Source organism: Suncus etruscus, chromosome 10, assembly GCF_024139225.1.
Source record: "Suncus etruscus isolate mSunEtr1 chromosome 10, mSunEtr1.pri.cur, whole genome shotgun sequence".
In the NCBI taxonomy this organism is placed as follows: Eukaryota; Metazoa; Chordata; class Mammalia; order Eulipotyphla; family Soricidae; genus Suncus; species Suncus etruscus.
This window is the reverse complement of record NC_064857.1, coordinates 41,046,689-41,071,757: the sequence shown is the minus strand read 5'-3', so window position 1 is coordinate 41,071,757 and position 25,069 is coordinate 41,046,689. Positions and strand designations below refer to the sequence as shown.

The window sequence follows — 25,069 nt, the reverse complement described above, 5'->3', positions numbered from 1 at the left end:
CCAGTTCAAGGGATCAACCCAGATTGGTCACATGAAATGCAAATGATCTACCACATGTATATCTCACCAATCCTCTTTAGTTAGTTAGTTTTTTGGGCCACATCTGCCAGTATTCAGGGATTACTACTGGCTCTACAACATACTGGAGACCTAAGTTCAGTCCCTGGCACCACTTGGTACTTTGAGCACTTCTGGGAGCAATTCCTGAGAACTGTGATGGAAGTAAAAGAAAGCACTACCAAGGTGAACCAAAAATGAGTTAGAAATCCTTAGAAATCCAACTTTTACTTTCTGCAGCAATTCTTCATCATTCTTTTCTTGTACAGCCAGAGACAGGAAACTCCTTAGACATTTTCTTCTGCTCCAGTGATTACATCTAGCTGTTTGTTCTCTTCACTTTTTCTTTTGTGGAAGCATTAAAAGAGCTGGGTTTTCTTGAGTTTCCTCCATCTAAGTCTTTTTTCAAAATGTTCTAAATTTTTTAATACCTGCTGTCCTTTTTCAGAAACTTACAACCATAGTTCTCATAATTTACTTTGGCAACAGGCTGAAAGTTTTATACAATCTGAAGAGAAATCAGTGTGTTATGGTCTACTGTGATTTCTATATTATACTTCTTTAAGAGGCTTAGAATTACTAGTTCTGGTTGAAAGGAGGAAAATAAAATTTTATTCTTGCTCTGGACAGCAAGTTAAAATTACTAGAATTCTTATTAATCTTACTATTGTCCCAAATAGAAACCTTGCTTATACATGTAGATTTTTTTAAATCTTTGGGGTATTATTTGGGGGAGGGGGTGATTTGGGCCATCCGCAACTCTACTCAGAGCTTTCTTCTGGCTCTGTGCTCAGGAATTTAATCCTGGCAGTGCTCAGGGGACCATATGGGGTGCTGGGAATTGCAACTAGGTCAGCAGCATATAAGGCATTTACCCTGCCCACTGTAGCATCTCTGGCCCCAAGCTTTTGGGAAATTTTTTTTTTCTTAATGGTAGCTATTCCTTGATCAGAGGTTTCGATTTTAAAGATGGAAGTCTGGAGTAAAGTACCTGAGATATTATTCTTGATCACCAGTCAGTTTATTTGGCTAAAGTATTAAGAGTTACACTATCTACAAGGAACACTAAAGAAGCCCAAAAAAAGATACTTAGCACTGTGCATTTTTGCTAATTAATAGTATTAAAGAAAAATGGCCAAAGTAAAAGCGCTTTTGAACTTATGAGGGGAACAGAATAGTTATAGACTATTGGAGACATGCTTCTTAGTATTACGAAAACTGAGTCTTGAACTGGTCCCAAAAAGAAAAAAAAATGGTTGGAAAGAAGAGAAAATTGCTTTTCAGAGGAAAAATTAATATAAAATTTAATTTTATGAAGATTTTGCTAACTATGGTTAGGATGCTGTTTTGTTGCTATTCAGTTAATCTCATTCATTAAATGTATTTTCCTTTGCACCTTCAGCTACTATTAAGAATTATTTGCTGGAGAGAGCCAAAGATATACAGTGGGTAGGACATTTACCTTGCATGTGAACAAATCATAGTCTATCCCAGCACCCTCTATGGTATCCTCAAGCCCCACCAAAGTGACCCCTTAGCATAGAGCCAAGAAGTAGCTATTTTTATTTTATTTTTTCCCTCACCTCCCCCCAGCTTTTAAGTCCCAAGAGCCATGGTTAAGTGGTTATTTGTTGGAGTTGGAAAGATAGTGGGGGGATTAAGGCCTTGCATATGGGTGACCCTGATTTAATCCTCACTACTACTGACTGCACTGTCAGGAGTAATTCATGAATATCACAGGGTGTGGCTTCTTTGCTTTAAAATAATGGAATTCTTGCTGCTGGAAATTTTACGTTTGGTTTCTGGCTTCTAAAGTAAACCAACACTGAGTGTGACAGGTCAAAACTAGCATGTATATTTCTTAAGATGTCATTTTTCATTTAAAACAATATATGTTACTTTGGGAAAATATATACTAAAGTGACTTTAAAATTTAGATTTATTTGATTTAATTTGGTTAAGGTAATAAAATAACCATTGGCCTAGCTGGTATAGCTTTTCCTATTTTGTTTGTAGTTGAAAAAACCATAATAAAATACTTGTAGGTTTTATTTCAAGACTAACAGTGCCATTACAAAGATACTAGATCTTAGTGTGGGATGCTTTTCATTCAAATTAGGTCACAAGAATTTGGGAACAGTTATTGAATACTGATATTTAATGTAAAGTAGTAATAGACTTAAAGTAGATGCCTACATTTTTAGTCTTTATTTGGATTTTTTTTTGCTTCCTGTTAGCCTGAATTTTTGTTTTTAAATTTTTTTGTCATAAGTAAATTCCTGATTCAGTAGATTTGTGTAAAATATTGACATAGCGCATTATTTCAATCTTAGAACATTTTTGTTCTTTACAAAACAGTTTGTGGAAGTAAGACTTGACTTTCTCTAAATCAGGGGTCTCAAACTCAGTTTACCTGCGGGCCACAGGAAGCAAAGTTGGGGTGATCCTTGAGTGCAAAGTCAGTAATAAGCCTTGAACATTGGGGGTGTGACCCAAACAACTAAAACAAAGCAAAACAAGATTCCACTAGGGCAGGGCCACAAAATGTTGTACGGAGGGCCACAAACGGCCCGCGGGCCGCAAGTTTGAGACCCAGCAAATGTTCATACTTGCACTTGTCTCGACTGTAGACACTCAGGTTTAGACTCTATAGTGATGTTCTTTCAACATCATTTTTTGACAATTCCATGAATGCCCTCACAAGATTATTGTAGCAGACTTTTTTTTCTTTGCTAAACAGAATATTCTAAGCTAGGGATTCTAGCCATGATTTTTTTTTTTTTTTTTTTTTTTTTTTTTTTTTGGATTTTGGTTTTTGGGTCACACCCGGCAGCACTCAGGGGTTACTCCTGACTCTACTCAGAAATCACTCCTGGCAGACACGGATACCATATGGGATGCCGGGATTCGCACCACCGTCCTTCTGCATGCAAGGCAAACGCTCTACCTCTATGCTATCTCTCCGGCCCCTAGCCATGATTATTTTGAACAAATAAACATTTATCTCTTTAGTATTTGCCATAAAATCCTTCTTTGTCATATGTAATATGCAATAAAATGAAACTTTTTTGTTGATGGATTGGGAGGCAGATACAGGCCACCCCAAGCTGTGGTCAGGAGGATGGGGCCCCCCTTGGCATTTCTCAACCACCCAGGCTGGTAGTAGTACCAGTGCTTAGGAATCCCCCAGGCCAATGGGGCAGTAACTGGATAGCCCCACGCAAACAACAGAAAATCTGAGCCCTTAACAACATCTCATTTAATTTCTCATACCTACAAATACTAATTTAGAACTTGAGAACCAGAACTATGTAAATCCTTTTATTTTGAACTTGGATTTAAAATTACTTTCTTGGGTATATATTAAGTAATTGTAAAACCTTTAATTTCAGAACTACATGCAGTGAATGGGCTATTTTGGAGGTTGGGAGTGTTGTGGTGCTCAGGGGCAACTCCAGTCTCAGTGGGATGTTGCTCCCAGCCATGCTAAAGAAGTCATGTGGTTCTGAGAATCAAACCTGGGCCGCCTCATGCAAAGCATGCACTCAAACCCCTGGAACTGTCTCCCCATATCCAAGTTGTGTGTTTTTATAGTCCTATTGTGTGATGGCTTTTTTTTTTTTTTTTTGAGTAATTTAGCATTCTCAGTATCATAAATGTTTGCAAGTAAACTAAAGAGGGTATAATTGGAGAAATTTTATTTGGGATTTGTTTGGGGGGGTTGTCTTTTTTTTTTTTCCCTTGGTTTTTGGACCACACCCCATGACGCTCAGGGATGACTCCTGGCTATGCATTCAGAAATCACTCCTGGCATTGGGGGATCGAATCGAACCACGGTCCATCTTAGGCTATCACGTGCAAGGCAGATGCCCTACCACTTGCGCCACCGCTCCAGCCCCTAGGGTTTGCTATTGTTTGACCAGAAATGGATTGAACCCTTTGTCCTCACATATGCAGGAAAATCACTTACCACTGAGCTACATCTCTGTGGAGTTCCAGGAGAAATGGATTTCACCAAATCTTAGCTTATCAAGATTTGCTAATGTGTGCTTTTGTTCAGAGAAATGATGATTTTTGTGCACTAAGATTCTAAGATTCATTCTTTCAACATTCTGCATACCTGCCATATACCAGACATAGTATGCAGGGACACAAAACAGAGTCAAGCATATTTTTCAATAAGTAGTATATTTTTAATACAAATATTACGAAAACTGATTTTATGATATTGTGCTTATTTTGTCTTAACATTTTACAAAAGCAAAAAGGGCATTATTTGAAAAGTTACTTTATTTTAACAAAGATAACAAACATCTGTCTTCTTTGACAATCCTTTAAAAAAATGTAGTTATAGCAGCCAAATGATTATACTGCAGGCAGACATTTGTCTTGCATGTAGCCAAATCAGGTTCAGTTCCCAGCATCCCATATCCCCTGAGCACTGCCAAGAGTGATACCTGAGCATCACTAGGTATGACTCCAAAACAAACCCAAAACAAAAGATTATCAGAAACAAAACTTGTCAGTAGGAAAGAGGACTTAACTAATTTTGCTTAATCGCTTGAAATCTTTTTTCACATACATAGGATATGTAAAGATGACTTTTTGCATCCTGTTGCCATTTGACAATAATTGTTATACCAAAGACAGAGAAAATTGATTAAGTATGGCAAAAATAATATAAATTGAATACAAGCCCATTTTCTGTTTTTCATAATAAAATGATTGCTCAAAGAATTTCATTTGATGACTGTTGAAAGCCCACTACAGTTTATAATATAACTGATCAAATCTGCATCCTTAGCCTTCCAACAATCTTTATACGGACAGATGGTGGGCATAAAGATGTCATTCATTATTTATTTACAGTGTGTTTTATTTATACCAGTGTCAATAGCTGCCCCCAGGGAGTGGGTTATTGAATTCAAATGTGAGGCTCTGGGTTGTTTGCTTTCTTTCAAATTTGTCTTCAAAGTTTAGTTGCTAGGAGTTCATTCTGTGTTCTAATAGTGCTTCATGTGTTGCAAAGCCATTCAGTAGCTTGGATTGTCAGAGATTGCCAAAAAGGGTTTAGAGGTCTGGAGAGGAACTGGGGGTGTTGGTGGTAGATGGAATTGTTAATTGCTTGTATGTCTAGTTCACTTGAGCAATGGTAATATGTGTCTTTTTGTTGAGACTGATGCAGTTTTCTTCTTCATACTTTTCTTCCTTATTTGCTCATATTGTACATTATGAATTAGGAAATGTCAAGGGCCATTTCTTAAAGAAAAGTCTTAACTTTTTTCTTTTCCACAGGCTGGACAAGAGTCTTTTCGTTCCATCACGAGGTCATATTACAGAGGTGCAGCAGGGGCTTTACTAGTGTATGATATTACAAGGTAAGAAGTTGGAAATGTTTTTATTTCAGTGATCAATGGAGAAAATTTTCTAAACAAATTATTGCCAGTAATAAAAGTATGGCTTTGCCTTTAGAATGAACATGTGTATCTTGAACAAAATTTAAACTTATTATAGAAATCTGCAACTAAGTTATTTGTATATGAATAAGTAACCACATGTTGATGCATTAGTCTTTTCTAAAATGAGACTGCATTTAATTTCTAAACTGAACTGTAATCAGCGTACTCTAATTGAGACATGGTACTTTAAATCTCTTTCTCGTTACTATTAGATATGACTGAAAGTAATTATCTTTAATGAAATAGTTATTGTTCATTGTATACTGCTAAAGAAAATAGTAATCAGATTATCACTTACGTTTAGGAGAGATACATTCAACCACTTGACAACCTGGTTAGAAGATGCCCGCCAGCATTCCAATTCCAACATGGTCATTATGCTTATTGGCAATAAAAGGTAAATTTTTTTGTATTACTGATGAATTCTGGATAACTATCCAATTTACATATCTCTGCATTTGTTTGAGTGTGTTACTAGATTCTTGAATTACAAAATTCTGAAAAGTCTTAAGGTTTTTTTTGGTTTTGTTTTTAAAATAAAGATACTGGGGAACCGGATAGTACAGAATTTAAGGTTCAGGCCTTACATGCAACTGACCCTGGTTCAGTCCCTGAAACCACTTGATGGCCTGAATATCACTAGATGTAGCCCTGGAAACCTGAGCACTACTACAGTGTCCATAGTAATCTGGATCCTAAACAACACTTCATCCTTTGCATTTGGCATTTGCATTTAATGCCCAAACCCAGAATAACCAGGAGGGGCCCCCATGTGCCTCCTGAGCACTACCTTAGAAGGTTCCAGAAAAATTAATTTGTTACCCCCTTCCCTGAATCCATCCTGGCAACAGTCAACAAATTCAAATCAAATATTGGAAATACTATTTTTTACTTTAAATGAGTTGTTGAAATACTTTAAAGCATAAGCTGAAGTGGTTTTTGTTGTTGTTGTTGTTGTTGTTGTTGGTTGGTTTTTGTTTGTTCGTTTGTTTTATTTTAAAGTTTTTAAGGGGGGATTATTTTATATTGTGGGGTCACACACAGGGCCGCTCTGGGCTTTCTCCTGGCTCTCTGCTCTGGAATCACTCCTGGCTGGCTGAGGGGACCATAAAGAATGGCAGAGATCGAACTCAGGTTGACTGTATGCAAGCAAATGCCCTACCTGCTGTACTATTGCTCTGGCCCATTAGCTGAAATGTTATCTGATTCATGATTAAAAATAAAACCCACTTGGGACCAGAGAGATAGCATGGAGGTAGAGCGTTTGCCTTGCTTGCAGAAGGACGGTGGTTTGAATCCCAGCATCCCATATGGTCCCCCAAGCCTGCCAGGAGCGATTTCTGAGCACAGAACCGGGAGTAACTCCTGAGCGATGCTGGGTGTGACACCCCTCTCCCCCAAAATAAATAAATAAAATAAAACCCACTGATTTCTTTCGGTCCAGATACTGAATTATGGCCCAGATTGCTTACCTAGCAATAGAAATGGTAGATACAATGTGTTGTTTAGGACTTAAAAATAGTGCTAACAGATCTTTTTAGAAACATAAAAGTCATTTCCATGGAGCTGTAGTGATAGAACAGTACATAAGGTGTTTACCTTGCACTCAGCCAAACTGTGTTTGAGCCCTGACACCTCTTAAGGTCTCCCAAACTCAGGAATGACCCCTGCTCACTACTGGTGTGGCCCAAAAGAAAAAGTAGTCATAATTACCATGTGATAATGACCACCTGCTAAACTTTTTATCTGTCTCAATGGAGAGAACCAGTAAAAGATAATAGTAGTAGGGGCTGGCGAGGTGGCGTAGAGGTAAGGTGTCTGCCTTGTAAACGCTAGCCAAGGAAGGACCACAGTTCGATCCCCCGGTGTCCCATATGGTCCCCCCAAGCCAGGGGCAATTTCTGAGCGCTTAGCCAGGATTACCCCTGAGCATCAAACGGGTGTGCCCCCCCAAAAAAAATTAAATTATGGGGCTGGAGAGATAGCACAGCAGTAAGCCGTTTGCCTTAGATGTAGAAGGACAGTGGTTGGAATCCCAGCATCCCACATGGTCCCCTGAGCCTGCCAGGAGCAATTTCTGAGCATAGAGCCAGGAGGAACCCCTGAACGCTGCTGGATATGACCCAAAAACAAAACAAAACAAAAATTAAATTACATCAAAACTTTACAACTTTTGATCTTTGAAGCACAGGTTCAGGGCCTTGAAGGAAGCTTAATACTTCAAATGCTTGCCTTGTAAGCATGTAGTCATAAGTATCTAGAGCTGGGGCTGGAGGGGTGGTGCAGTGGTAGGGTGTTTGCCTTGCACGTGCTGACCTAGGACTGACTGCAGTTCGATCCTCGGCATCCCATATGATCCCCCCAAGCCAGGAGTGATTTCTGAGCGCATAGCCAGGAGTAATCCCTGAGCGTCACCGGGTGTGGCCCCAAAACTAAAAAATAATTATTATTATTTTGTTTGTTTGGGGCACACTCGGTAGCATTCGGGTTACTCCTGGCTCTGCTCAGAAATCGCTCCTGGCAGGCTCAAGGGACCTTATGGGATGCTGGAGATCAAACCTGGGTTGGTCCCAGGTTGGCTACAAGCAAGGCAAATACCCTACTCATTGTGCTATTGCTTTGGCCCCATTGTAAAAAAATATTTTAACACTAATCAGGAAAGAAATGCAGATCAAAACCATAGTATACCATTACATACTCATTAAAGTGGTTAGAATGAAAAATAGTAATATACATAGTATAGAAACAGGGCACTGAACCTCTTAGATGTCCACATAGATTCTGGGGGGGGGGGGGGGAGGCAATTTATAACCTAAAACTGGAAGCAACCCTGATTGATAGCCTATAGATAATACAGCCACACAGTTAAAGTTCATTTAGCAGTCAAGAGGAGTCTTTTGATCACTTTGGTCTATTTATCTTCTCGATTAATAAAGTGAAAGAACCTCAAAATAAGTATGTTGAATTTTTTTTAATCAAAAAGGGGCCATTGGGTAGGGTGTTGGCATTTTATGCTACTAACCCAGCTTCAATCCCTAGCATCTCATATGGTCCCCCAAGTCTTCCAGAAGTGATTTTTGAACATAGGAGTAACCCAAGTGCCACCAGGTGTGGCCCAAAAACTAAAAACAAAAAATAAAATTAAAAAGTCAGAAAGGAACTGAAGAAATAGTTTAAGTGGTAGAGTGCATATTTAGTGTGTATGAGTCTCTGAATCCAATTCCTGGCATCACATGGATCCAAGAATTTCAGAGGTCATAGTCCAGAGATTGCCAGAGTAACCCAGTATTATCGAAGTAATGCTCTATAAATAAATAAGATATACTGTGTGTTCTCTTTTGTATAAAATCTTATAAATTGCAAACTCTGGTGGCAGAAAGCATACCATTAGTCATATACAGTACAATGGATAAGAGAAGTCTAGATTATAATGGATTTTGAAGAATCCTATAGAGACTGGTAGTTTCACTGATACACTTATGTTAGAATTTCCACTCGCATCCCTTTGCCACCGGTAACCTAATAATTTTACTAGGAGTCAGTCCATTTTGTTGCTTTTAGCTAAGTTATGTTAGTTATTCATATTCTACATATCAGTGAACTCAATTGGTAATTCACTTATTTAGATCATCCATTTTGTAGAAAGGTACAATTTCATCATTTGTAATGGCACAGTAACAACTCATTGAAAATGTGTTTTTATGTGTGTGTATGTATATACAAGTAGCATCAGCTCTGCCCAATTATTCATTAATAGATATTATAATGTTTTATGCCATTTTTTTAGTTATTGTAGTAGTAGCTGTAAACATAAAGGAAAGATACCTTTTGAGAAAATAGTTTTTGTATAAAAAGCCAACTATTGATTACTTTATAACTAGAATTTATTGCCTGGATTCACTCAGTACTTTTCTTCATTGTTATATTTTCAGTTAAACTGTTTTGTTAAAACCTTTTAATTCTAAGGCTATTAGAATATAAAGACTAAAAATTTGTAATATAATGTTACTATACCACTCAGTGGTGATATATAAAAATATATGATGAAAACACTTAGAAAATAAAGATAATTTTTATACTTTTATTTTATACTTTTATACAGTATTTACCTTGTGACTGAACCATGATGCGTGACCTTTTACTGGTGATGTAAATGTGGTTGCTGTTCATGAGGAACTTATAGACCAAATGTGAAAAAGAAAAGGAAAGTATAGTATATACTAGAGATGCTTCTAATAATTGCAGTTGATTGGCCCTTACAATTCAGATGGGAGGGAGGAAGTGGAGGGGGAGGGAGGGAGGGGGAGAGGGAGAAGGAGGGAAGGAGGAAGTGAGGAGAGGGAGAGGAGAGGAGATACTTTTTTAAAAAATGAGGGTGAGGCAGACAAGGCTCTGTTTTGCATGCGGCTGACCCAGGTTTTATCCCCTGAATACCCCAGTACTCTATATGGTCCCCTAAGTCCTACCAGGAGTGATTCCTGAATGCAAAACTACCAAGTTGAATGTTGCTCAAAATAAATAAAGATAAGTGAGGAAAAAATAGAAAACTACAAATGGCATTACAATGAATGAACAAAAATATAGTGGAATTAGATGAAATGATTGGAATAGATGTGAAAGCAGGTAATAAGCAATTTTTAAATTAGGTGCATTAGACAATAGGAAATCAGTGAAGGGATTTGGCAAAGGGCATTGACCTAGTCACAGTGACAGATGATGCATATTTTTCCTACTCTGGCAGTTTAAATTGGTTATAAAAGAAATAGGAAGCCAAATTTATGAAGATTAAAGCTTTTAATAGAATTATAATACACACCTTAACGAAAAGAAGGTAATAAAATAAGGAAATTATTTAGGGATCAGAGAGAGATCATACAAGAGTTACAGCATATGCTGTGCTTGTGGCTAAGCCTAGGTCCATCCCTGTCACCATATAGTCCCACAAACATCACCAGGTGTAGTCTCGAGGCCCCTCAAGGGATGGCCCCGGTAATCTGCAGCAATACGGGGCCACAGCAGCGGTGCACTCCCGGACATTAAGTCTCTGGTCCATTTGGTCAATAATTGCTGGGTGGGGGAGTCCCACATCTAAGCATCCCCCGCAAAAGAGAAAATGGTTCAACAAATAATAAAGGTAATTTAGATAGGATTCTTAGGGATACAAGTCAAAAGATAGCAGTATGATTTTGGGATACAAGTCAAAAGATAGCAGTATGATTTTATGCCTGTAAAATTGAGGAAATGACAAAAGTAAAGTTAATGACCAAAGTAAAATACTTAGTATCATGTCTAATAAAGTACCACTTCCTCTTTTTCATACAATCCCTCAAACATGAGTCCTTACCCACTTTGCTAAGATAACAATTCAGGTACAAGCTTACTATACAGTAAGTAGTACTGGCATAGAGAACTTTAAGTTTTCCCCAGCAAAATATTCTTTAACTTTTGTTAAGTGCCCTTCTTTGTTTGGAGGCTACTCAGCACCTTGCTGTGGGGACCATGGCAGTCCATGGATCAAACCATGCTTCCTCCTTTCAACACATGCACTCTAGGTATAATCATGGATTTCTATAATAAAACAGCATACACATAAAATGAGATGAAGAATAATTTTTAAAGATATTTTTAAAAGCCTTCAATAATTTAGACCAGGGAAATACTCAAAAGACCTGGAACGCATTCTTTGCATGCAAGAACTCTATTTTTACTTTCTGGTACTGCATGCTCCCCCAGGCACTGCTGAGCAGCAACGGGTATGATAACAAAAACACTATTTGGGGGGGTTAAACGTGGGTAGAGTGATTGCCTTTCACACAGCCAACCTGGTTTTGATCCCTGGCATACTGATCCCACCAAGAGTGATTCTTAGTGCAGAGCCAGGATCCAACCCTGAACACTTCTGGTGTCCTCTCCCCCCCCCCCCTTTTTTTTTATGATGCAAAGCTACTTTTCCTTAAGAATGTGGAAACTGATGCAGCTGGGAGGTGGCTTTAAGAGAAGTACTTGTTCCACCAGGCTCTGCATCAGGTGTGTCCCTATCCTCAAAATAATTAGGGCACTGAATTCTAGAAATGTTTGCACCATTGCTATTGCTAGCTCTCTACCCCTTCTCCCTTTTTATAAATTCCTACTAGAATGTAAGATCTCCTTGGTCAGGTGATTTGAATTTTTCTGTACTAAGTTGAGTAGTCTGTCCGGGAGAGGGATTGGCACATAGGAGGTCCTCAGGTACTAGTTGGACAAATTTTTCATGCCCCCAATTATGCTTCTGTATTTCCCTACTTAAGTTTGCCCGTTGTTTATGTTCTAATCTTACCACTAATACTTTGTAGCACTATCATTTAAATTAATGGTTTCTTTTTTCGTTCCTATATAAAAAATTTTTTCCAACCCATTTTCTGTGGTGGTTTTTGTTTCTGTGGCTATTGCTCAGGACTTACCCCTGACTCTGAGTTCAGGGGTAAAGCTTGGTGTGGGGCTCAGAATACAATATGTGGTGCTGCATATCAAATCCTAGTTAACTGCATGCAAGGTAAGCACCCTGCCCACTGTTTTGTTGCTCCAGCCCCTAACCCTTCTTCACCAATTGAACCCATATATATTTTTTTCTCTAAGAAAATTTCCTTTATTTTTTTTTTTTTTTGGTTTTGCCCTCCTTTTATTTTATTTTGGGGGGGGGGTCACACCCAGCAGCACTCAGGGGTTGGTTACTCCTGGCTCTATGCTCAGAAATTGCTCCTGGCAGGTTCAGGGGACCATATGGGATGCTGGGATTCGGACCACAGTCCTTCTGCATGTAAGGCAAACGCCTTACCTCCATGCTATCTCTCCGGCCCCATTTTTTTTGGTTTTTGAGTCACACCCAGTAGTGCTCAAGGGCTACTCCTGGCTCTGTGCTCAGAAAACGCTCCTGGCAGGCTCAGGGGACCAAATGCCTGGATTCAAACTAGGATCCGTCCTGTGTTGGCCGCATTCAAGGCAAACATCTTACCACTGTGCTATGACTCCAGCCCTGATTTTTGTTTGTTTGTTTGTTTTTCTTTGGTTTTTCTTTTTTAGGCACTTCTGTGTCCTAATTTAATAAAGATTAAAGCATTACTGAAATACATATTCTGCTTATAATTTAATTATATTAAATTAATATTTAATTTATTGATTTGGAAAAATGTGTGGTCCCATTCACATCCATCAGATTAGCAAATTCTAGCAAGCATGATCTTAACCAAATCTTGGTAAGACTGTAACCTAGTTGTAACTTTCTTTTTTTTTTTTTATTTTTTTTTAGTTGTAACTTTCAAACATTGTTGCCAAGGGTATAAATTATGACACTATTTTATTAAGCAACTTTGAATTAAATATAAGTAAATCACATTTATTGGCTTTGAATTTTGTTATTTGATGCAAAATAAATACATTTCACATTATAACTTGAATTAATGTGAGAAGCCGAAGAGTTAACACAGCGGTGCAGGGCGTTTGCCTTGCATGCGGCCGACTCCAAAGGGAATCCTTTCAATTCCCAGCATCCCACATGTTTTCCCAGCCTGCCAGGGGCGATTTCTGAGTGCAGAGCCCCAGGAGTAACCCCTTTATTGCGGTGTGGCCCCAAAACCAATCAATAAATAAAGTTAAAAAAATGTATTAACTAGTAAATAACCAAAAATAAACTCTAAAAGCGGTGATAATATGCTCTGATAATTCCTTTTCTCTTTTTAGACACTGATTTACAGAGCTGTTAATAATAGTTTCATCTATACAGCGTTCCAACTCCAAACCCACCACCAATATCAGCATGCCTTTACCAGTGTCCCAAGTTCCTCCTACCCACCCAATTTTAAAAGTCAGATTATTACTCATTAAAGTGGTTTTTTAATTCACAATTTGAAAATACTGTCGGGGCCGGAGAGATAGCATGGAGGTAAATCGGCCTTGTGTGCAGAAGATCGGTGGTTCTAATCCCTGTATCCCGTATGGTCCCCTGAGCCTGCCAGGAGCGATTTCTGAGCATAGAGCCAGTAGTAACCCCTGAGTGCTGCCGGTGTGACCCAAAAAACAAAAAAAAAAAAAAAACAAAAAAAAAAGAAAATACTGTCCAGTAAAGTTTTGAGCACATGTACCCCCAAATTAAGAAACTAGCTCTATATGTGTTATATAAGTAATTCAGAAGGCAATATTGACCAAAATTAAGTTCTAGAGCCAAAACTATATCTCAGTTCATTTGGGATCCTCACCAGCAGTGTTCAGGGGCCTAGGGGTCACGCCCTACAATATTCTCCTGGGTACCGTGGACCTAAAGGCTTCAGTCCGGGGCCCCAGAATTCTGGTGGCTACTAGGCATACCCACCAGTGTTTAAGGGCCATTATGGCATTGTGCATGCCGAACTATACTCTAATCCATTGAAATGTACCCCAACCTCATCTAAATTTTTTAAGAACCAAAAAGAGCTCCTTTGTATTGTATGACTAAAAATATGAATCGGAATATTAAAACATGCATTAGTGTGAAAATACCAAATACAAAATGTTGATTATCTTTGGTGGGAGGGAAGAGAATAAGATTAGGGACAGACAAGCACATGGAAGTAAGTTTAGCTGTAATTATTGGTTTTCTTTCTCATAAGGAATTTGATAAACATCAAAATATCAAGGCAAGGATTAATAATGAAAATGCTCACTAGTCTTATCCTTTTCTGTTTGTTTTTAAAGTATGATAACAATATTTTAATGTTTATAATAAGACAGATTTGCTTTTAAAGTATAATAGTAATGTTTTAATTTTTATAATTCTTACTTTCTCCCCCCACCATACTGATCCAGTTTCATTATGATAAAAATGAACATATGCTTTTGTTTGAAACTCAAGATTTCTGTTTCTTCTGTACCAGCTGAGGGCAATAATTTTTTAATTATTTAGATTATTTAATTATTTTTTAATTATTAAGAATTTTTTAATTCTTTCGTATGTTAGATTTTATTGAGCGATTGCTATTGTTTGACAGAACAGCTTCACCTTTGGGGGAGGGCTACCCAATCAGTGCTCATGAGGCCCAGGATTCACTCCTTGTGATACTCAACAGGTCGGGGCTATGCATAGCAGTGCTGGAATGCAGCACTACTCAAACCCTGCGAAACTGGGACCAATAGGGCTAAATTTGGCATTGCGGGATATGGGCCTACTATGAAACTTGCGAGTGTTCACAGCTGGTCCTGTGCAATCTCTCTCTGACTCTGTGTGACTTTGAAAGTCAATTACTGTAAAGCAGGGGTCTCAAACTCAATTTACCTGGGGGCCGCAGGAGGCAAAGTCGGGGTGAGGCAGGGCTGCATGAGGGATTTCGCTTACCGAATATTTGCAAGAAAAAATCGCATTAGTAAGAAAAAATCGGAAAAAAATCGCATTAAACATTTGCATACCCTGAACGGAACTGCTCGGGGTATGCGAATGTTTAATGCGATTTTTTTCTTACTAATGCGATTTTTATTGCAATTATTCGGTAAGTGAATACTGCGATATTTGAAGGCCGGCTGCGGGCCACAAAATGTTGCGGCAAACGGCCCGCGGGCCACACGTTTGAGACCCCTGCTGTAAGGGCTCAGGATTTGTGTGGTTCTGCTTCCTCAAATTACTATTTTTAGTAAACTGCCGTATTTTTCACTCTCTAAGACGCATCTGACCTTAAGACACACAGAGTTTTTAGACGAGAAAAATAAGAAAAAAGTATTCTAAATATTTAATAAACGCGATGCCAGACACTGCCATGGCAGTTGGGAACAACCAGCCTCTGAGGCCGAAGTATATTTGCAGTATACCAGTTCACAGTTGGTTAAACACATTTACCTGATTTTTTATATCAGAAAATAAAAAAAGTGGGCCGGAGAGATAGCATGGAGGGAAGGCGTGTGCCTTGTGTGCAGAAGGTCGGTGGTTCAAATCCCGGCATCCCATATGGGCCCCTGAGCCTGTTGGGGACAATTTCTGAGCGTAGAGCCAATAGTAACCCCTGAGTGCTGCTAGGTGTGACCCAAAAACCAAAAAAAATAAAAGACATTTTTTAAATATTTTTTGTTAATATTTAAAAAACTCATAGCAGCTATCAAATAGTCTTAAACGATAGATCTGTATGTGATGGTGAAAACACGTTAACCTGATTGCTAAGTACCACGTATTAGGTCTGCACAATAAAGGGGGCGTCACACTGTAGCTGTCAAGTGGTTACTATCTGCTCTCCTACCCTGCACTCAGGCTGCGGCTCCAGGCACATTCACTCCATAAGAAGCACAGACATTCTCCCCTCCATCTTTTGGGGGTGGGGGAATGCATTTTATGTCACAAAAAATATGGTAGTTCTTTTCTTTGGAAAGCCACTGCACTCACAGGCAGTATGTTAGGTTAGATATATTTCTTTTGGTTTTATTCCACTTTTATTTTTATAGTCCTTTTGTAGGACTGTAACTCAGAATTTTCTCTTTGGAGTTTTAAACTAAATTTTGAGACTAAGCAGTAGATTATAGACACTTTCACTCTTGTAATATTCAGAATGATAGATCATCTTTAGTGTATAATCGACAGAAAAAATGGTTAACAGTACTTTGAATTTCATATTACTTTTTGTATAGATGCCTCTCATTTCTACTGTGTTGATTAATGCCATAACCCTTTTCTTTCTCATCCTTAGTGATTTGGAATCTAGAAGAGAAGTAAAAAAAGAGGAAGGTGAAGCTTTTGCACGGGAGCATGGTCTTATCTTCATGGAAACTTCTGCTAAGACTGCTTCCAATGTAGAAGAGGTAATTAGCATTTGTTTATGCTTATTTTTTTACCTAATAGAATTTTTTATAAATCTTAATATTTATTGACATTTTCCATGAGCATTTTTATTCACTGTCTGAATGTCATAAAGTAGGAACATTTCTTCCTTTTGAACATTTAACTTAGTCAGATGCTTAAATTATATTCTGAGTCATATCTTGAGGCCAAAATGTTTTAACATTGTTTGTGTATTCCCTAAAATCTTTTATAAGTTGCAAGGAAGGAGCTAAAAAGAACTCCTAATAAAACTTGGAAACGGGTCTGGAGTGATATACAATGGTTAGAACTTTTGTATTACATATGACTGACCCACTTTATCACTGGCATACCATATGGTCCCTTTCATCCCGCCGGGAGTGAGAGCCAGGAGTAATCCCTGTGATCCAAACTCTTTCCAAACCCCCCCAAATAAAAACTTAGAAACTTTTCAAGGCACTAAACATTTGTAGCTATTTGTATCTACCTATGCTTAAGGTGTAATATTACTGCTCTATAACAGCAACATCTGTCTTAATTCTGAAAATTATGCGAATTCTTGCATCTTTAATGAATAAAACTTAAATATAACCATTATTTCCATTGACACTCTAAAACTGTTGGAACTTCTAGCACAGCATATTCTTTATTGCTTTATGTATTTGGGTATATTTATATATTTATTCACTTACACTGATAGATATTTATATTTATATAAATAAATATATTTATTTACTTACACGGAAGGCACAGTGTTAATTACTGTCTATGATCTCATCCCATGTCATTCTCAGAACGGTACATTCTTTAATAGCTTTTGAGAATTGCTTGTTAAAGTTTTTTTTTGTTTGTTTTTATAGGGATGGAATGATAGCACAGTGAGTAGGGTGTTTGCCTTGCATGCAGCTGACCCAGGTTCGATCCCCAGCATCCCATTTGGTCTTTCAAGCCTGCTAGGAGGAATAATTCCTAAGTACTGCTAGTATGGCCACAAACAAAACAAAAATTATTTTATTTTTTGAGTATGTTTATGGCACCACACCTAATAGTACTTGGGGCTACACTTGGCTTGGGGCTTGCTCCTGGTAGTATGGAAACCAGGTGGTAGGAGAGATGGAACCCAACCTCCCATGCTAGGCTAGGCTATCTTGTCGCCCTGTTTCGTAAGATTCTTATCCAGAGGGTAGAAAGTATAGCATTACTCCTACCAAACTAATTTTTTTCCTGGGGCTCATTTCTGTTGTTTATAAAATATTGTACCAATACGTTTGCCTTAGAGAGGATTAACTCTTACTTTTTTGTTTATTGTATATAAATATATATAAAGCATAGACTTAAATAGTATATAGTTTCATAATAAAAAAGTCACACACTCGTAGACTGAGAGAAGTTGAATGTTTATGTTTGGAACAACTGCTAAAAATGTACGAATAGAGATGCATTACACTAAAATCTAATAAAAAGGTAAACAAAAATGAAGTGTCAGACATGAAACTTTCTTGACAGTAAATATGTGAAATGTTTATGAATTACATATACCAACCAAATGATAGATTGGAAGAGGTGTCTAAAAGACATAATTAAGCTTTATGGTGTTTGTAAGAAACTCACCTAAAATAAAATGATACAGGCCTGGGATATGACTTAAAGGGGGGATCGTAGCCTACAATCTAGTCAGTGTCTGTTCCTTCGTGACTTCTCCCCAAGCAAGGAAGATTCATGTGTTATTTTGATCTGTGGGTGATTCACTTTGTTGATTTTTAACTGCATCTCATTATACTAGTTATTACAGGAAAAAGGTTTATGATTAATTTGTGGATCTACTCATTTACTAATTCTAATGATTTTATTGAAAAGGATCTGTTCTGGTGTAAGAAAAATGAAATGGCAAGATAATTCCCAAAGCAAAGAATTACCTGGTTCATGGTATTGAAGTTAAACACTAAGCTAGTATAATGAGATGCAGTTAAAAAATCAATAAAGTGAATCACCCACAGATCAAAATAACACATGAATCTTCCTTTTTCTTTTAGTTGTAGGGAATGATATATAACCTTTTATCTTTGGTGACGATTTCAGTGGAAATTTAGGGATGATATAAGGACTGAAAACTAATTCTAAGTCACCATTACTTATATGTTGTCTCTGATCTGTCTTTCAATGACTACCTTCAATTATTTCATCTCCTCTGTAATGTTAACACCTGGGCCTAAATTCTTTTTTTTTTTCTAAACCATTCTGGCCTCCACCTTTCCATTTTTTGTCCTGCCCTAAACATTATGATTCAGCTCTGCTTTACCTACTTAAAATACCTTGAGCTTTATAGGTAGCCGTCAATTAAAATATATGCCCAGCATTCGGGGCTATGCTTCCAATCTTGAATTATAATCTGTACTTTGAAATTATTTTGACGATCATGAAAATGATATTTTAAACTACCTAAACTAATTAATACTTATTTTAAATAAATATTTAAGAAGTAATTAAATTTTCTTAGTCAAGGTTAGTACCTACTAATTAGGACCTACTATCGTGGGTAAATATAGAAGATAGTACCTATTAGTAGTAGGCAGTTTTATGTTATAAAATCATGTATTACCACAAACATTTAGACATAAAAACATGCCGTTTAAAATATTTACTCTTATTATTGATATTGGGTTTTGTTTGTTGTTTGTTTTGGGGCCATTCCCAGTGGCACTCAGGGATTACTCTTGGCTCTGCACTTAAAAATTGCTCCTGACAGCCTCTGGGGACCATATGGTAGGCTGGGCATCAAACCCAGCTTCGTCCCGGGTCGGCCACATGCAAAGCAAAGACCCTACCTACCACTGTGGTATCTCTCCAGCCCTTTAAAGATCTTTATATAAAAGCTCTCTGTATTAACAAATGACTATAATACTCAGGTACTAGATTCAGTGTCTAGGTCATAATAATAAGTCATCATAAAAAGTCATCATCTGTAAAGTTATATATGTTATTTTGAGAATCTGTACTATTTTTTACAGAAGATTGTGTGTCTTTTGCCAATACCCCATGTCTGTCCCCCCTCTATATCATAAAATACAGATCATGGTAAGAGAATTTAATTCACCTACATATGCATCCTAGTAAGTTTTAAACTGTTAGGATGGCTTCAGATATATTTTTTCTTGATTTTACTGACAAAATAATACTTATAAAGGCAATAGTAGAAGTATACCCCAAAAGTCATCTCTTAAGTGTAAACAAAATCAAAGAGCAAATTTCAAACAGAACATTAATGTGTATATGTATTACCATAGTAATAGGAGACCCAAATTCATTCTTCACATATTCAGTTCCTATCTCCTGATTTTTTTTAAGTGTAAAATTTGGATTCTATATACATATATTTGGATAATAGCATAGAGAGGGAACTATATATTTAGTTACTCCTGGCTCTGCACTCAGAAATCGCCACTGGCATGCTGGGGTCCATGTGGGAGGCCAGGAGTCGAACCAGGTCCCTCCAGGTCAGCAAGGCAAACTCCCTATCACACTGTGCTATCTCTCCGGCCCCTGAACGTCAATTTCAACTTTGATTTTCAACTGAGATTTGAGCATCATAGTGGACACCCAGAAGTCATGTTTACATGAGGACTATCACTTGCACCTCATAAGTGTCCTACTCTGTAAGTTCCAGGAAGATCTGACTTTTTGTTCTACGTATTTCAAATTGAGGAATCTGTATACAGGTTGCAAGAAACCTCTTTTGTCATTAGAATGTAGTGATCACATTTATATACAAGGATACCAACATTACAAGTGTCTCATAAGTGGGACACTTATTTTTGGAGTATTTCCAAAAGATTAAAATATGTCAAGTACCTGAAACAGTAACACTAACATATGTTTATATAGCATATTTTCAAAGTTCTTTCACATTTTTTATTATCATTTTAAACAGAGAACTCAAAACCAAGTGGTTTAGCTCCCTATATGTTCTCCTTTGTGTTTTGTAGTATAGTGGATTGTTAATGAAGATGATTCTATCTTTAGAAGTAAAATGATCACTTTTGCATAGAGTTCCGTAATCAGATGAATTTAGGAGGAGATATAGTATAATGTACCTTGTAAAAAATCAGAATTCATCATTATATGTTAGTTTCTGAGAATCACTGTTAAGAAACTTGACTTTTTTTTTAATAACTTAAGGGTTTCCAAGTAAAAGTTGGCCTGTTTATTTTCCTCTCAAAATGGAAATAGGAGCAGTAGATGCTTAACATGGTCAGGGGTCACACACCTGGTGTTCTGTGTGTGCATTGAGTTGCATGCTCCCATTCATTTTTGTTTTGTTTTGGGGCCACACCCGGTGATGCTCAGGAGTTACCCCTGGCTCTGTGCTCAGAAATTGCTCCTGGCTTGGGGACAATATGGGACATCAGGGATCAAACAGCAGTCTGTCCTGGGTCAGCCGCGTGTGCCATCGCTCTGGCCCCCCATTCAATTATTTGCATTGTGTTAGAGACCACACACATTGTTGTGGTACTGAGGATCACAAACAGCTGCAGTACCAGGATCATGCTTGACTTTTGGGGCAGTGCCAAGGATTGAACCTGCCACCTTGTACCTTCAAAGCAGGTGCTTTATCATTGAGCCAGCCCTAGACCATAAAGACTTAGTTGTAATTAAAGCAATACTTCTCAGCATAATTTTGTGTGTACATCTAGGAATCCTGTTTAATGACATGCTGATGTGTAGGCCTTGAGTATGTTGTCTTACAGTCCACATTTGGAAGCGTTTCTCGACTGAAATCACTACCACTGGCACAGGGATCACTTTTGGAGAAGAGTAGATTATAAATTCAGTAATTAATTTAGTCATTTCTGTCACTTAACAGAATGACAGAGAACTATTCTTGACCATTTTCTCAGAGTAATTTCCTTCAAATCACTCATCATTAGACTCTCCGTTCCTCAGATTCTTGGCTCTTGCCATACAGTTATTTAGTCAAGTTTTAACTATCATAAAAGTAAAAATCTGTCATTCTCAGTTCCGTCAGATATTACCATCTATTAAGATCTGTCTGCATTCCTTTTTTTTTTCTTTTTTTTTTCCAAAAACATCCTAGTTCATAGTCACACTTCCTCCACAATTGCCAACAGCATCAGGCTAGTTGCTTCACTTGAGATACTGTAAACATCCTTAGTTGTGTGTGTGTGTGTGTGTGTGTGTGTGTGTGTGTGTGTGTGTGTGTGTGTGTGCATTTGATCATTTTGACAGCTTTTTGTTTGTTTTTTGCCTCACACCTGGCAGTCCCTGGCAGGCTTATAGAACCATCTGAGATGCTGGGGATCGAACCCAGCTCAGCCAAGTACAAGGCCAGTACCTATCCATTGTACCATCTCTCCAGTCTCAGTTTCGTCAACTTTGCTTTAACTCCATGATAATAACTTCTTTTATTCCTTTATCCTTGCCCAACTTTCTGTTGGCTGTTTTCCTTGTTGAGACATCACTTAAATCAATGACTTTGGGTACCCTTTGCTCTAAATGAGTGGTCTTCAGACCCTCCCACCCTTAACATATTACACTATAAGGTTCTTCCTTTTGCTGTATTCTGAAAATCTTTAATCTCATAAACCATTTTGTGGGCCTAGAGAGATAGTATAGCAAATAAGATTGCCTTGCATATGTTCAGCCCAAGTTCAGTATTTAGTACTCCCATCTGGTCCCTTGGACCCTGCCTCGAATGATCCATGAATACAATCTAGGAGTAAGCCTTGAGCACTGCCAGGTATGCCCCAAAAAAACAAATCAAAAAAGGTAGAAATTGAATATCACTATATAGTTTAATTAAAACCAGCTAGTAAGTTTCCTCCCTGCTCTAGAATCGAGTGTGTTTTTGTGTGTAAGTTCCTTTATATTATCATCCCCACATACACAAAGTGTTCTTCCTATTACTCTTACTATTTAAAGATTCATCTGTTCATTATATAGAAAGGCAAGAAAAGGAAAGTCCCAAATTTACTAACAATATTCTGTACAATTTCTCTGGTAGGTTTGAGAGGGATGGGTACTCTTAATTAAGAGTTTATTAGCTGGCTGATAATTTCTACTGCACCTCCACAGTGTTCTCTGCACTTGAAATGTCCTTTCTTTCTAACAAACTTTTAAAGAGATGATTGCCTTGAATTTCATGACAAAAGGCAGCCATCACACACATGCACAAAGTCTGAATTTCTGTGTTCTCATTTCACTGCTTTCACTGTGGTGTCCTCCTGTGGAAGAGCTTTAGTTTGTTTTGTTTTGCACTACTTTACGGTACTTGCTCCTCATACCATCCACCATAAGGATGTTGTGTTCCTTGAAGACATAGATTTATCCTTATCATCTCCAGATAGTAGATAACATGTTTGGAAAGTTAAAGCCTCTGCTAGTATTGTATTCTCTTTGATACTTAAAGGCCAATACAGTTTGATTTAATTTGCCACATAGCAAAGGTTATCACTTTGTCAAATAATTATCTCAGTTTCCTTAGCTATTTGTTGATTTTTTTCCCTTGTGTTTTATTTATGCTTAAGATTGGAAATTTACATGAAACCAGACAAATATATAAGAATTTTGAAAAAAAAAAAAAAAAAAACCTCAAGTAAAGTCTAGTAGTTAAAGCTACTATTAAAAAAGGGGGAGGGGGGGACCAGAGAGATAGCATGGAGGTAAGGCGTTTGCCTTTCATGCAGAAGGTCGTTGGTTCGAATGCCGGCATCTCATATGTTCCCCCGAGCCTGCCAGGAGTGATTTCTGAGCATGGAGCCAGGAGTAACCCCTGAACACTGCCAGGTGTGACCCCCCAAAAAAAACAAAAACAAAACAAAACAAAAAACTACTATTAAAAAAACAGAAATGGGGCTGGAGTGGTGGTGCACGCAGCAAGGCTTTGCCCGTGCTAGCCTAAGACAGACTGAGGTTTGATTCCTCTGCCATCCCATATGGTTCCTCAAGCCAGGAGCGAATTCTGAGCACATAGACAGGAGTAACTCCTGAGTGTCAACAGGTGTGGCCCAAAAATAAAACAAAACAAAACAGAAATAGAAATTCCTTTCTTGTAAAATTACAACAAAAAGCTAGAACAAGATATACAACCAAAATGACAGAACAAAAGGTACAGCCAAATGTTTCTTGAAATACATTAAATCTAATCCTTAAACCATTATTGGTCTTTCTATAACCTTACATGAATTATATACTGACCCAAACTGACAAATAGATGGATTTTTTTTTATGTCTGAGGTACATAGAAAAAGACTTAATACCTGAGAGGACTCAATGTAATTGTGTCCTGTCTTGATACTGAAAATATTCATTTTTTCATAGAATGGACTTCTTAGCTACCTTGAACAGTTGATAGATGGGTTATTTTGGTTTGGGGTGTGGGTCGGGCCGCCTATTTCTTTTGGGGGGGGGGAGGTTTGAGCCACACCCAGTGACACTCGGGTTACTCCTGGCTATTCGCTCAGAAATCACTCCTGGCTTGGGAGACCATATGGAATGCCCAGTAATCGGACCGCCCTTGGTTAGCACCTGCAAGGCAAATGCCCTACTGCTTGTGCCACTGCTCCAGTCCCGCTTAGGGCTATTCTTGAGTCTGCACTCAGTAATTATTTCTAGTAGTGCTCAGGAAACATATAGATGCCAGGTAGTGAAACCCCGGTTAACCTTGTGCAATGCAAGAACTCTACCCACTGTACTATTTCTCTGCCCCTACTCCCAATGTTTTGTAAGTGATACATGGTTCTCTAAAGTTAAAATAAATATGACTGTAAGCTGAAGACTGTTTTGCTATCTACTTAATCCTGTTCTGAATGTCAAGGTTATAGATACACAGGCCTAAGAGCACTTCTCACACTCATAATGGGACCTTACAAGTAGTAGTCTCCAAGCATTTTGTGAATAGTTTAGTTATATATTTACTGTTGTCACACTTTGAAAGACTATTGACTAGAAACATGTTCACTAACCCTTGTTTGGTTACCACATTAGTGAACTTTTAGATGATTTAGAACAAACAGTTTTAGCTGTGTCCTTTTTCTTTACTTCTAAACTAGGACATTTAATATGTATATATTACAGTCATGGTGTATTCATATATAGTTTAACATTTACATAGATCACCAACTGTAGTCACATAGAGTTAGAATTCTGTGGACAATAAACCTCATTGTTACCTCCTTGAAATCCTTTCTATTAGTCCATACTATACTTGGTTTTTCAGTTTTAGGAACCTATATCAAGAGTGAAATCATGGGGCCGGAGAGATAGCATGGAGGTAAGGCGTTTGCCTTTCATGCAGAAAGTTGTTGGTTCAAATCCTGGCATCCCATGTGGTCCCCCAGGCCTGCCAGGAGCAATTTCTGAGCCCTGGAGCCAGGAGTAACCCGTGAGCGCTGCTGGGTGTGACCCAAAAACCAAAAAAAAAAAAAAAAAGAGTGAAATCATACTTGAGCACTATACCTTTATTGTTTATCAGGACCCACAAATTTCTCCAGGCAAATGCTAAGTTTAAATTTTACTTTTCACTCTTGTTTTCATAATTTTAGTTTTCAGGTAGGTAGTTTCAGGTAGTTTTCATTTCTTATCTGCCTAGTCTCAAAAAAAATCCCTCCTAAATTATTCTCTGATTTTGTCTCTCTGTGTATTTTCTTTTATTGTTCTTTGATGTCTAGTAGACTACTTTTCTAACCTTTTTTCACCTGTTTGCTTATCCCAGCTTTTCAGCAAAAGTGATCTTAAAGTCTGCCTCTGTCTA

At 37.8% G+C, this 25,069-nt stretch overlaps 1 protein-coding gene across 2 annotated transcripts in view; it reads left to right on the top strand.

Moving 5' to 3' along the window:
• RAB2A (RAB2A, member RAS oncogene family) overlaps positions 1-25,069 on the top strand; it is a 57,906-nt gene that overhangs the window by 19,511 nt on the left and 13,326 nt on the right. Inside the window, exons 4-7 of one of the 2 annotated variants that reach the window (XM_049781967.1) lie at positions 5,353-5,435; positions 5,821-5,913; positions 9,619-9,642; positions 16,193-16,304. In XM_049781967.1, coding sequence (XP_049637924.1) covers positions 5,353-5,435; positions 5,821-5,913; positions 9,619-9,642; positions 16,193-16,304 — 312 coding nt within the window. The remainder of the gene's footprint in view (positions 1-5,352; positions 5,436-5,820; positions 5,914-9,618; positions 9,643-16,192; positions 16,305-25,069) is intronic. The other variant, XM_049781968.1, reaches the window with a different exon arrangement.